The following is a 13,891-nucleotide window of genomic DNA, read 5'->3' as shown; positions in this document are numbered from 1 at the left end:
CCCACTCAATTTTCTCTTAGCAAAATGCAATACACACTGATGATTTTGTCTTATCCTTTTGCTTCTCCTTATTAATATAACCAATAACTCTGCACTAGGCATCTCCATAGTATGCTTTCTCAATTTATCCTTTTTTGACCTCCAATTTATAAGTTTGTGGAATTAGTGGACGAATAAACGCAAATTATTTTACAAATAATGTACTTCTTCAAACAAAAGAGGACAAATTTTTTTCGTCAAAAATACTCTGAAAATTTAGAAAAACTAATTCATCTGGTTCCGATTGTTTTCTTTACATCACATACGTACAGGAAGAATCAAGAACAATAGCCTTCATAGTGGGTTTTCGTGGGTAGGGAATTAAAATAGAAATCGTGACAATAACATATATAAATTACAATTGTGCTAACAAATATCATAATAACTGGAAAAATCTACCGAAAAAAAAATGAAGAAATCACTTGTTTTGCGAAATCGTCAAAGTATCATAAATCAAGAACAAATGGTGTACCAAATATCAAATAAATGGAAAAAACGAGCGAACAAACAAGAAGAAGCAAATCGCTTTTTTTCTTTTCTTGAATCTCCAAAAAAATCGGTGCTCCGTGGAGGTGGATGTAGTTTCGAAGGTGGAGGTTGAAGGAAGATTAGGGATCGGCCGGGGCGACAGGTGAGAGAATTGGGGGAGAGATAATTGGAGAGAGTGAGAATTGGGGAGAGAGAAAATAATAAAATAAGAGAAAAATTAATAAAATATTGGGGAGGGAGTTTAAAACAAAGGGTATGTTTCATGGGAGACCGTCTCACGGATTTTAATCTGTGAGATGGGTCAACCCTACGGATATTCACAATAAAAAGTAATACTCTTAGCATAAAAAGTAATATTTTTTCATGAATTACTCAAATAAGAGATCCGTCTCACAAATACGACCCGTGAGACCGTCTCACACAAGTTTTGCCTAAAACAAATTCCTCGTCCTCTCATGCTCTCGTGTGGTGCAGAGAAAATTTTAGGGTAATGGAGACTGAACAACAAATCAAGTTTCTGTTTAGGGATTATTCCCCAAATTTCTCAAAAAAAAAAAATAAATTAGGGCCTAATATAATTTATTTAAATGAAAATTCCATTTTCCCAACCCAGGCCAGCATTACTGAAGCTCAGGGGGATTACCACCTAATGTCACTGGTTTTGTAGAACTGACAATGGCGGCCACGCTACATCATCTCCATTGCAAACCATACAAATTTCAATTATCCAAATCCATATCCTCCTCCACCCGCGGCCGTAAATGTACTGAAATCCGCTGTTTGGCCTCCGCCTCATCATTCAAAAGTTACACGATAACTCTCCTCCCCGGCGATGGTATTGGTCCCGAAGTCGTCTCTATTGCTAAGAACGCCCTCCTGCGCGTCTCGTCCCTCGAAGGTACAGAAAGTGAAGTATGAGAATAAAGTTTGAACTTTTTTTGGTCAATAAGGAAATCAAATACAGTTTGTATTCAGGAAGCATACAGAAATAAAATAAAATAGTTAATTCAAACTCTTGGTTTATTTGTTTTTATTTTTTCATTTCTGGTTAATGTATGTTCGGTTGTAATAGAAATTCTATTATTCTTTTCCATTGGCTTGGCTTGATCTTCCAATTGGGCCTTGATGGCATGAATCCCTGGCTGAAGAATTGATTCTTCCATTGGCCATTCCTCCCGTTTGAATATAAATTTGGCCAGAGTCGGCTCTTGAGAGCTAGTTGGTTGCCTCTTGAAGATTGAAGAATATGTGCAGTATTTCTTTTCCCGATATCCTGACTTATCTCTACTGGAGCTCAAGCGTTTGAATCCCGTGGTAGAAGAAAGACTTAAATATTTTTAGAAAAAGTTTTTGCTTTTCGAAAGGTCTCTCTGGCTGAGTTCTGTATATGACTAGTCGCTCATTGGAGCTTGTTGATTGAAATGCTTTAATATGGTCAGCTCATGGGAACTCGTCGTTCACATTTTAAATGTACTATTATAATCGTCTTTAAGCTTGTTAACTGTATTTCAGAACGATGATAATCTGTTGATGTGGCACGAACTGCTTAGCCTGGCACACGATTAGTTATCAAAGATTTTATTAGATAATTTTTTTTTATGATTATGTGTTCAATGTATAATTTTCTTAGAAAATATGTTTTTGATAGATAATAACGTTTTAAATAATGAATAATTTTTTCCCAATAAAACTTGTATCATGTTTGCAAGGTGTGATTTCTTTGGCTAGTACCAGTTTGATACATTATCTCATATGATTGGCAATAAAATTCAGTTTCATCAATATGACATCAACATAACATTTATCTAAAAGATGGAATGGCTTTCTGGGTATTTGAATCGTAAGTTGAAACAGAACCAGGTAAAAATGAGATGACTATTACAGGGTTTGAGTTGGAGTTCAAGGAAATGCCAATAGGTGGAGCAGCCTTGGATTTGACTGGAGTTCCCTTACCGGAGGAGACCTTATCTGCTGCAAAGGAATCTGACGCTGTTCTTCTTGGAGCCATTGGAGGGTTAGTATGGCTATATAAAGGTCAATTGGATTGTACATATGTTTTGCATTTTTTTGAGTTGGCTGTTTTGTTACCTTTTGAATTTGATATGAAGGTATAAGTGGGATAATAATGAGAAACACCTAAAGCCTGAGACAGGGCTACTTCAGCTTCGGGAGGGTCTTAAAGTGTTTGCAAACTTGAGACCAGCTACTGTTTTACCCCAGGTGAAAAAATGTGTGCTCAGGATGATCTGATTCTCTTTTCCGTTTTAAAATTTTCTACTGATTCAAAGTGTAAAATGTTATTCGAATTATTAGAGCATAAATGCAGTGGTAACTTGAAGCTTAAGCAATAGCATAAAAATACAAGTTTGAATAAATTTTCCACGATGCTCAATTCAATAAATCCAATGATACTGTTAGATTTGTTAGATCAGGTGGCGATGAAATATAATTGGTTTAGCTAGAGCTGCTTGTTATCTGATCTTTGGTGATGAATGCAACTACTAATCACCAATGTATTTGTGAGAATTCTTTAACATTCGTTACTCTTGTAAATTAAGGTCTTATTTTCAACTTCTACTTGGTAGTTGGCAATTTAAGTTTGGTGACAAATTTATACCGAGGCATCTAATTTAGTGAAAACGGGCAAAACAAATAGTCTCCAGTATTCTGTTTTTCTTGTTCAGTTAGTGATATAATAATCTACATTTGAATTTTTTCTTTTTACTTGTAATAGTTAGTGGATGCATCAACATTAAAGAAAGAAGTTGCTGAGGGTGTGGATCTGATGGTTGTAAGGGAACTTACAGGAGGTTAGAATGCACCATCCGAGAAATCATTTTTATTCTCAACTTATTATTTTTCCTTTCTTGTATGTGATTTCTTCCATAATGTTTTGCTATCCTAGAATTGTTCTTATCTCTGCAATTTAGGCATTTATTTTGGCAAACCAAGGGGTTTAATCACGAATGAGAATGGGGAGGAATGTGGTTTCAACACTGAGGTGTATGCAGCTCATGAGGTAGCCTTCTAAGTAATATTTGTTTGTTCATTCATTTCTCTACCGACTCCCTTGTGTTGGCTGCTTGAGTCATTCTTAATTGGCCCGGAAATATGTACTTTTGTAACTTTTTCTATGACTTGATGTTATTGTGCCTGAAAAAAGAATATCCCTGTCAATGTCCACTTCATTAAAGTTATTCGCTTTTAGCAACCAGATTGATATCTATTATTCTTGACGTGCCATTTCCCTTCTCAGATTGATCGTATCGCTCGGGTTGCTTTTGAAACTGCTCTTAAACGACGTGGGAAGCTCTGTTCTGTTGACAAGGCAAATGTGTTGGAGGTATTTTAGTTTCCTCCCAATCATTTCTCGCATTTAGGTAGAAAATATTTGTGAGATGCATGCCATTAGTTGCCTCCAACTTTCAATGTACAAAACAGTTTATGTAACTTACACATATGGAATCTGGAGAGTGAAGATACTATTAAAGTAGTGAATTAATAGGAAACAATGAATTTATGTCCTATAGACATGATAAGCCATAATATTTGATGATTCTCGAGGAAGACCATGCGAGGATTATTACCGGTAGTGTTTTAGGCATCACTCGAATAAGGCACCTGTTGCCGCTCGTGTTTATACACTCAAACTTGGCAAAATTCAATGTTGTAGATGGCGGGAAGTGGTGCCGGGCTGTAAGTGACTGCCTACGCCAATGCGGTTGAATTTTGTTTAGCAATTTTTTTTATAGGTAATTGTATATAATTACAAATAATCATTATTTTTGACTTAATATATATAATTAAATAATGTTTACCCATAAAAAAACTCCATACAATATAATACAATCTAGACAAAGTGCAAATAAATATATAAATGCAAACTAACAAGATAATTAAGGTGGTGGCTGATTGTGGCGGTTGTTGAAGGCGGTTTGAGGTAGGTGGTGACTAATGGTGCAGGACACCTGAAACAAAATTAAATGTAAAAGAGAGTGAGATGTGTTTTTATTATATATAGGGTTTTTTAAGTTGATTGATTTTGATTAGTTTTTAAAATTATTTGACTTTGACAGTTGACTAGGATTTTAAAATAATTGACCTCCTTCGAGAAAGGCAGGGCGGCCGCCTACTGCCATTTAGAACACTGGCAAAATTTTATACATAGGCTTTGAATGCTTTTACTTGAGACTATCTAGCTTGGCAGATTTATCAGTGGGCACTGATGGGTTCACTGTCCAATGAGTCAATGAATTATCTAACAAAGAAAGATGAATGGAAAGTTCCACTGTGAAACCAACTGTATACTACCTAATGTGGCCCAAGGGAATCGATTCAAACGCAAGATTTGTAAAAGAGAATTGGGATCCCAAGTTTGATCTCACGAGGCTTATTATGGATATGTATGCATAGTAATCTAAAAATGGTTTCACCACTTGGTGATTAGAATTTTGTTTGTGTGGAATTTTTAAACTGTACAAATAAGTGTGGAGAGAGAGAATGCAATACAGGCCTTAAATGGACCTATAATTATTAAAGAAGCCAAGAGTACTAAAATTCACAAGTGCTCCGGTGTCTAGGCTCATGATACAGGTCAAAGCACGTGTTTTATCGAAGTGAAGCATGATTAATAATAGTGTTATAAATTTAGATTTGTGAAGAAAATTATATCACATGGAAATCGAATAATATGTATTTTTACAGTCTTTGAACAACAATAAAATAAATCTTTTTGAGTACAAGCAAATCTAAATAAATGTATTAATTGATGTCACTTGAAATAGACAATTCTTTCCTTTAAGGCACACTGTACTGCACCATGGGTCTTTAAGGCGTACCAAAAATCAGGCTTTATGCATAAGTTACACACGTGCCTAATTAAATGGTTGTGCCTCGGCATATCTCTAGGCACTAAGGTCTAGCCTCATCATGCCCTAGCTAGACGCAAGCCTTGTGGGTTTTTAATAACTATATGTCCTCGAGAAAGATTCCCAAGGGATAAAGCTCTTAGTTTTCAGTACATCGACTACCACTTTATATAGTTGAGAAATTGTATTGGTGATTATTATGATGGGAAATACTGAATATGAAAATTATGCGATATATGATAATTTTTTAACAAACTTGTAAATTTATTTATAACAAATCGTTTATTATAAGCTTATTCAAGAAGGAAAATCCATAAGCTCCCAAAAGAAGGGGTCGGGGAATAAGAACCAAAACAGCAAGAGCGTGAGCTACTTGATTTGTTGTTCATCGTACATGTATAATCTCCACTCCGCCTAGTCGTGTCCAGTAATTTTTGAATCTCTCGTATGCTCATCTTTGAGTATCCTAGCTCTTCAGTCGGGTTGGTGACTGCTTGAACCCCCAACAAAGAGTCTGAAGCTATTTGGTTAATCATCTGACGTTGTTGAATTGCTTTCTCTAGTCCCTCCATGATTGCTCTTAATTCTCTGTTTTTCACTGATGTCGGCCTTAGGATTTGTTTTCCGAAATCCCAGCAAACATGTCCGTTCCAGCCACGTACCACTCCTCCAATGCCAAACTTGTGATTATCATAATTGGCACAGGCATCAACATCCAATCTTAATGCATGGTGCGGCGGGGCTGCCAAGTGGTTGACTCGTTTATGTTTGGATCGCTATTGGTACTGACTTTTGATTCTTCATTCGCTCGGTGGAAATCCAAGAGCACTCGGTTTTCCATGTTGCATCCCAATGCCTCGTGTCATTACTAGCCTCGTGCGCTCGTTCCATTCGGGATTTCCAAATTGCCATGTGATAATTTCTAAGTCCTCGAATGATTTCCAATTTGCATTTTCAACCATCCGATAATTTGTAGTTCTAGTATCTCCTATTTGTTTAATAGTCACCCAGAAACCGGTTTTTTTCCATATAGCTTTGGACTTCGGCCATCGAATTAAAGCATGAATAGTACTCTCGTAATGGAACCCACATTGTGAGCAACTCGGCGATGTTGGTACATGATGTTGCATCAGATTAGCAGTTATTGGTGTCAAATAATTTGAAAGACGCCACTAGAAAATGCGGAATTTTGGTGGTAAATTAAGAGATCATATAAACTTCAACCATTCGTGTAAGCTATGGTCGACGTTGTGCATAAGAGGTTCATACATTCCTATTTGTTGGGTACTAGCTTTTGGAAATACGTTTTTCCCTTCCCACGCTTTTCTTTATTGTTGACTTCCTTAGTATAAATCGGCTTTGTGTTTGTACTCTTGTTCAATAAGTTTGAATCTTCAATGCAGCTGATAGTTTTTCTTCCCACATATTTTGACATGGTATCAGAGCACGAAGATTACGATCCGAGCTCGAGATCTGCTGAATTGTGATTTTTTTCACACTACACCGATCAATTTTATCTTCGAAGATTTCTTCCCGATCAGTTTTATCTTCGAGAATTTCTTAGCTCGCCGCTTCGATTCCAGATTCTCAACAAAATTGAAGCTCAATCATGGTGAATGGACCTAATTTCAATGATCTTATGTTCATCCATCCTTCAGATACTCCAGGTATGAATCTTGTTAGTAATCAGTTAGTAGGAACAGAAAATTATGGCATTTGGAGCAGAGCTATGTTGATCGCGTTACAAGCTAAGAATAAAATTGGATTTATCGATGGTACTTGTAAGAGACCTGAAGCTGGTAGTGCAACAACATTGCAATGGGAGAGATGCAATGCTCTTGTCTTGTCGTGGATATTGAATACTGTTTCTAGAGAAATTTTCGGTGGAATTGTTTATGCAACCGTATCTTTAGTTGTCTGGTCAAATCTGAAAGAACAATTTGATAAGGTCAATGGTCCTCGTATTTTTGCCTTGCATCGGGATATCGGAAGATTGACCCAAGGACAAAGCACTATTCTGCATATTATTGCAAGCTTAAACAACTTTGGGATGAGTTTGCCTCCTTAGTGATTTTGCCCTCCTGTGAGTGCACTGCAGCTAAAAAATATGTCGAGCATGATCAACAACATCGATTGCTCCAATTTATACGGAGTCGGATTCTGATGATGTCACCTTTACCTACAGTGGGGCAAGCGTTTTCAATTGTTTCTCAAGAGGAATCTCATTGTTCATTGTCTGCTATTGAGCATCCACCAACGGTGTTTTATTCAAATCAGAATAGGCCAGATGATCAACGAAAGGATATTACGAAGTGTGAGTATCGTAAATTGACTGGACATTCAAAAGAGAATTGTTATAAGGTGGTCGGTTATCCTCCATGGCATCGTCTCTTTCGAGGACAGAGTAGAGGTGGTGGTAATAAACGCTTCGGGCGAGGTTATGGAAGAGGACATGAGAATGTTGCTGATGTGCATTTGGTTGAAAATGTTGAACCTCTACCTTTGCACACTTCTGGTCCTGTTCCCAACACAAGTCCTAGTACTGTTCTTGTGTTTACTTCTAGCCAATATGCAGAAATCCTGAAGCTTTTGGGCAATAGCAGCCTTCAAACAAGTGCTGAACTTGTGGTGAATATGGCAGGTAATTTGCATACATTTCATGTTTCCAAGCCACCTTCTAATTGGATTGTTGATACTGGTGCTAATGAACACGTGGTTGGAAATTTAAGCTTGCTGGAAAATCCTAAGTCCGTGTTGAATTTCAATAGTTCAGTGAAGTTGCATAATGGTGGTACTACCCTCAATAGTCAGCTAGGTTCAATGGCATTATCTTCCTCAATCACTCTTCACAATGTTCTCCACATTCCAGATTTTCAATTCAATCTATTGTCCATATCTAAATTCACCAAATCCCATAATTGCTGTCACATTCTACCCTCATTTTTGTCTCTTTCAGTACCTCAAAAGTGTGAAGATTGTGGGGATTGGTAAAGAAAAAAATGGACTCTATTATCTTGAAGCACCTCATTCCATGGAGACCCTGTGTCAGCCAATAAATAGCTTATGTTCTTCTTTTCCTCAATGTAATACTTTACTGTTACACAAGGAGCATCCCATTTGTGCTACTGTAAATGCGCCTTTATGGCACAAGCGCGTAGGCCATATATCTGAATCAAGAATGTGTTTACTATATTTTTTGCCAAATAATTTGTCTCTCTTACATTGCCCTGTTTGTCCGCACTGTAAGCAGGCGAGATTGAAGTTTCCTTTGCACAGTGACATTAAAACTTTACTCTCTTTTCATTTACTTCATATGGATATTTGGGGACCATTCCATACCCCAACTTTGAATGGGGAGAGATATTTTATGTCCATAGTAGATGATTTTACTCGTGGCACATAGGTGTATCTTATGCATTCTAAATTAGATGTGCTTCGCATTCTAAAGGCTTTCTTTGCTCTTGTTCAAACTCAATTTTCTAGCAAGGTCAAGATTATTAGGACAGATAATGCCTTGGATTTCTTCAATTCAAGATTTGTTTTCCTCCCTAGGCATTATTCATCAAAGTTCTTGTCCTTATACCCCACAACAAAATGGGATTGTGGAACGCAAACATAGACATATTCTTGATATTGCTCGTGCATTACGTTTTCAGTCTTCGGTTCCTCTTCATTATTGGGTAGAATGTGTGTTGACTGCCACATACCTTATTAATAGATCTCCTAGTTCCATTTTGCACAATAAAACTCCTTATGAATTACTCATGGGTACTCCACCCTGCTTTTGGTTGTTTGTGCTACGTTGCTTCGTTGCCACTGGGTCATAAATTCTCTCCCCGAGCCTCTCCTTGTGTATTCCTTGGATATTCCACTACACAAAAAGGATACAAGGTTTTAGATCTCCATACCAAAAATTTGTTTGTCTCTAGAGACGTGGTTTTTCATGAAGACACCTTTCTTTTTCGCTAATACTTGTTCTAGCCCGCCAACTTTTCCTATTCATTCGTCTTTAGTTGACGAAGTTTTTGATACCTCATCCATTCATTCTCAACTAGGTCCTAATGCCATTGATCATATTCCTCGGCGTTCTTCTCGCTGCACCATCCCACCTATTTGGACAAAGCATTATGCTTGTCCCAGCTTTTCTAACCACTGTTTGTATCCAATTTCTGATTTTCTCAATTCCTCCTATTTTTCTCCTTCCTATCAAAGTTTCCTTGCATCCATTTCTTCTGTTAAGGAACCACAACACTATCATGAGGCACTAGCTGACTCTAGATGGAAAGATGCAATGGCTTTGGAAATTGTAGCCCTTGAATCTAACCATACTTGGGATGTGGTTAATCTTCCTAAGGGGGCTGTCTTGATTGGTTGTCGATGGGTTTTTAAGGTGAAGCATCATTCTGATGGCTCGGTAGATAGATTTAAAGCCCGGTTAGTTGATAAAGGATATACGCAACAACCCGGTATTGATTTCCATGATACTTTCTCACCCACAACCAAAATTGTTACCATTCGTTGCTTGTTAAGCTTGGCTGCTGCTCATGGTTGGCCATTGTACCAAATGGATGTTACCAATGCCTTTCTTCAAGGGATTTGGATGAGGAAATATATATGTCTCTTCCGCAGGGATATCGCGTCGAGGGGGAGAATAAGGTGTGTAAACTCCACAAGTCTCTATATGGGCTTAAACAAGCCTCTAGACAATGGAACAACAAGTTTGCTAGTATAATGGTTGTTGTTGGTTACACTCAATCTGAGCATGACCTTTCGTTGTTTGTTAGGCGCCATGGAGATTATGTTACCTTGTTAATTGTGTATGTAGATGATATTGTAATCACGGGAAATAACGATGAAGATATTAATTCTTTAAAGGCATTTTTGCATTCGAATATTCAGTTGAAGGATCTTGGTTTATTGAAGTGCTTCCTTGAGATTGAAGTGGCTAGGTCAGCAGAGGGAATTTACTTATGCCAAAGGAAGTATGCATTGGAACTTATAGCAGATTTTGGAATAGCAGGAGCCAAGCCTTGTGATATCCGATAGAGTAGAACCTTAAACTTACCAGCCATGAATTTGATGCAATAGGATGTAGAAGCAAATCTGCCACATGTAAAGATGCTTTATTGGATATAAGCGTTTGGTTGGAAGATTGATATATCTAACCATTACGCGACCAGATATATGTTATGCGGTGCAAAATCTGAGTCAATTTATGCATGCTCCGAAGAAATCTCATATGGATGATGCCATTCGAGTAATGAGGTATCTTAAGGGGTCTCCAGGCCTTGGTATTATGTTTCCAGCAGCAAACGATTTAAAGATCTCAGCGTATTGTGATTCGGATTGGGCTAGTTGTCTGATGACTAGGCGATCTCTCACCGGCTACTGCATCAAAGTTGGAAACTCCTCGATATCATGGCGGACAAAGAAACAGAGCACGATCTCAAGGTCATCAGCAGAAGCTGAGTATAGAGCCATGGCAAATACTACCTGTGAGATTGTTTGGATCCTTGGTATTTACAAAGACATGGGAGCAAACATACCAACCCCAGTAGTATTGCATTGTGACAATAAGGCAGCAATGCATATAGCTGCAAATGCCATGTATCATGAACGAACCAAACGCATAGAGATCGATTGTCACTTGGTTCGTGAGAAGATCAAGAACAGAGTTATTTCAACTAGCTATGTTCCAACGAACCAGCAGTTGGCAGATGTTTTTACCAAAGGCTTGAACAAGAACTAGCATGCATATCTCATTTCCAAGCTTGGTGTTCGAAATCTGCACCAAGGCTTGAGGGGGAGTGTTGAGTACTAGCTTTTGGAAATACGCTTTTCCCTTTCCCAAGCTTTTCTTTATTGTTGACTTCCTTAGTATAAATGTACTCTTGTTCAATAAGTTTGAATCTTCAATACAGCAGATAGTTTTTCTTCCCACATATTTCGACACTAAATCTTCTTTATATCCATTTCTTACTGTATACATTCCTTTCAAATCCTTGGGTTCCAACCTCAGGTATGGGATCCTTCAGAATTGGTAGCCATTTGTCCATGAAAATTCTTATAGATTCACCATTTCTGGCGAGCTTTCCTGAGAAGGTCTCGGCTCCATAATTTTGATAACATATTAATGTATCATTTTTTTTATATAGTTTCCACAATATGATGATTTAGTTCTTTGTCGAGGCAGCAAGTTCTAATACATTGTCCATCTTCACTAATTTCTGAATAATAATCAGGCCTCCATGCTGTGGAGAAGAAGAGTTGAGAAGATAGCGTTGGAATACCCAGATGTTGAACTCTCACACATGTATGTTGATAATGCCGCCATGCAACTTGTTCGCAATCCAAAACAGGTGGACTCTCTGGTTCATAGTGTAGACCTTCTCAAAACTATTACTCTTTTAAAGAAAAACCATTATACTCTCTTGTAATGCAGTTTGATACCATCGTGACAAACAACATATTTGGTGATATTCTGTCTGATGAAGCTTCAATGATTACTGGAAGTATTGGGATGCTTCCATCTGCGTCTCTAGGTGAATCGGTACGAACAATTAGTCTGTTTGATTGTTTCAAAACTCAATGCTGAGAAGAAAATATATTTTTCCCTTTTTAAAGCCTAATTTGATGGTTTTAATCCGCTGTGTAGGGACCTGGGTTGTTTGAACCTATACACGGTTCTGCTCCTGATATCGCTGGTCAGGTCAGTTCCAAGTCAATGCTCATCTTTAAATACTTATTAATGGTATCTTTACTTTGTCCAAATTTAGTTATTAATTGAAAATTTTCAGGACAAAGCAAATCCATTGGCAACAGTTCTCAGTGCATCCATGCTTTTGAAATATGGCTTGGGACAAGAAAAGGCTGCCAAGAGACTTGACTCTGCGGTCTTGGATACTCTAAATCGAGGGTTTCGTACTGGTGATATATACTCAGTTGGATTGGTAAGATGTTCCTAATAAATTCTCTTTGGTTGAGTTTCAATTTTTCCTAATCCCTCAAGGGCAGATAACTTCATATTTATCAAGTGCGGTGAAGTGCATGGGTGTGGTAAATCCTAGGAGCAGGGTTAGGCACACACCTAATCAAAGAGATGCGTCCTAAGGAAAAATACTCTAGAATCTATATGTTTGAAGAAAGTAATTTTATATAATTTTCATAATCTACTATAGAACCTATAAACCGACTATAAAACAAATTTTTGTTAGTGCGCGGTTATTTCTGTTACTATTTATAATGCATCAATCCCATAGGACTAATGTTTTGGGCTCATTGGTGTTTCACCGAAAGCATTGACTAAATTACACACCCTCCACGTAAACTCATTCATTCTTCTTTTTTAGTTTCTTTACAGGTATATCTTTTCTCAGTTACATGTTTTTGATATAATTCAATTTGAATTTAAAAAGTATTTAGATGTTGAGTTTTTCCTGAAAATCGTGCCAGGATCACTATTTCACATGCACATCAGCTAGTTTAAATAGCCATAGGAAGTGTCAGGATGCGTGTTTCGATGGACTGTACTTTATTGTAGAGAAGACGATGTACCCCGGTTGCATCTCACTATATCCATGAATTTATTACATCGGCTACTTTAAATAACCATAGCTTCATCAAGATTCTTGTTTCACTGAAGGGCTGCTCTTAATTATAGAGAAGAAAATGCACTGCGCCAGGATTGCGCATCACTGCGTTCATGAATTTATTTCTCACATGCACATCGGCCAGTTTAAATAACCATAGGATGTGTGTTTCGCTTAAGGACTCTGCTCTTTATCATAGAGAAGACAATGCAACCTGGATTGCATATCGTCAAAATTTTTTTCTTTATTTTTTTCTACTCTCTTAAATGAATTCAGCAATGTTCCCCCACCCCAAATCAAATTAAGGTCTGTAAAAATGAATTTAACCGTGCATTAACTGCTGCTGGCATTTAACTTGAAATGCTAAGATTTCCTCCTTCAGAAATTGGTAGGTTGCAAGGAGATGGGCGAGGAAGTGTTGAAGTCTATAGACCATAAAGTCCCTGCTTCCGTCTGAAAAATAATTATCAAGCTTTAGAATCCTAAAATGAAGTAAATTGCCTTTTATTGTCATTGCAGTGAATGTTGAGACACGTTCTTACCCTTTTGAAATGGAAATTTGATTTCTGTTGTTGTAACATTAGACTGCGGATTCTTTATTTGTTTGGATTTTCACTGTTCTTTTTTTACAGTGAATGTTGAGACACGTTCTTACCCTTTTGAAATGGAACTTTGATTTCTGTTGTTAAACATTAAACCGCGGATTCTTTATTTGTTTGGATTTTCACTGTTTTTTCCCTAAAAAAGAGTTAAAATTCATTTTCAAAACATATTTCCATTCTTTGGAAAATCGTTTCAGAAGGTAAATTAATGCACAATTTCTTCCGATTATAAAATCCTACACCTGAACGGTGTTTCAGCTGGTATAGTCAAGATCTGAGAGTTACCTTACGTGTTTGGGATGGC

The 13,891-nt window shown here is 37.3% G+C and overlaps 1 protein-coding gene across 1 annotated transcript; it reads left to right on the top strand.

Annotated features, from left to right (window-relative positions):
• The first annotated feature begins 1,126 nt into the window (after positions 1–1,126).
• Positions 1,127–13,600, top strand: LOC140805434 (3-isopropylmalate dehydrogenase 2, chloroplastic-like). The gene is made up of 11 exons (XM_073161705.1): positions 1,127–1,426; positions 2,413–2,542; positions 2,637–2,748; positions 3,263–3,338; positions 3,459–3,547; positions 3,785–3,871; positions 11,639–11,755; positions 11,839–11,946; positions 12,052–12,105; positions 12,194–12,346; positions 13,368–13,600. Exons 1-11 carry the CDS (start codon positions 1,204–1,206, stop codon positions 13,440–13,442), a joined length of 1,224 nt encoding a protein of 407 aa, XP_073017806.1. The 5' UTR covers positions 1,127–1,203; the 3' UTR covers positions 13,443–13,600.
• Positions 13,601–13,891: the final 291 nt, after the last annotated feature.

Source organism: Primulina eburnea, chromosome 11 (genome assembly GCF_022965805.1).
Source record: "Primulina eburnea isolate SZY01 chromosome 11, ASM2296580v1, whole genome shotgun sequence".
Classification (NCBI taxonomy): domain Eukaryota; kingdom Viridiplantae; phylum Streptophyta; class Magnoliopsida; order Lamiales; family Gesneriaceae; genus Primulina; species Primulina eburnea.
This window is presented reverse-complemented; position numbering and strand designations above follow the sequence as displayed.

Bases quoted from the DNA above. Each gene is read 5' to 3' on its own strand.
- LOC140805434 (XM_073161705.1), top strand. From the start codon at position 1,204: ATGGCGGCCACGCTACATCATCTCCATTGCAAACCATACAAATTTCAA. The intron at 3,339-3,458 runs GTTAGAATGCAC...TCTGCAATTTAG, and splicing joins TGTAAGGGAACTTACAGGAG to GCATTTATTTTGGCAAACCA. The intron at 3,872-11,638 runs GTATTTTAGTTT...AATAATAATCAG, and splicing joins ACAAGGCAAATGTGTTGGAG to GCCTCCATGCTGTGGAGAAG.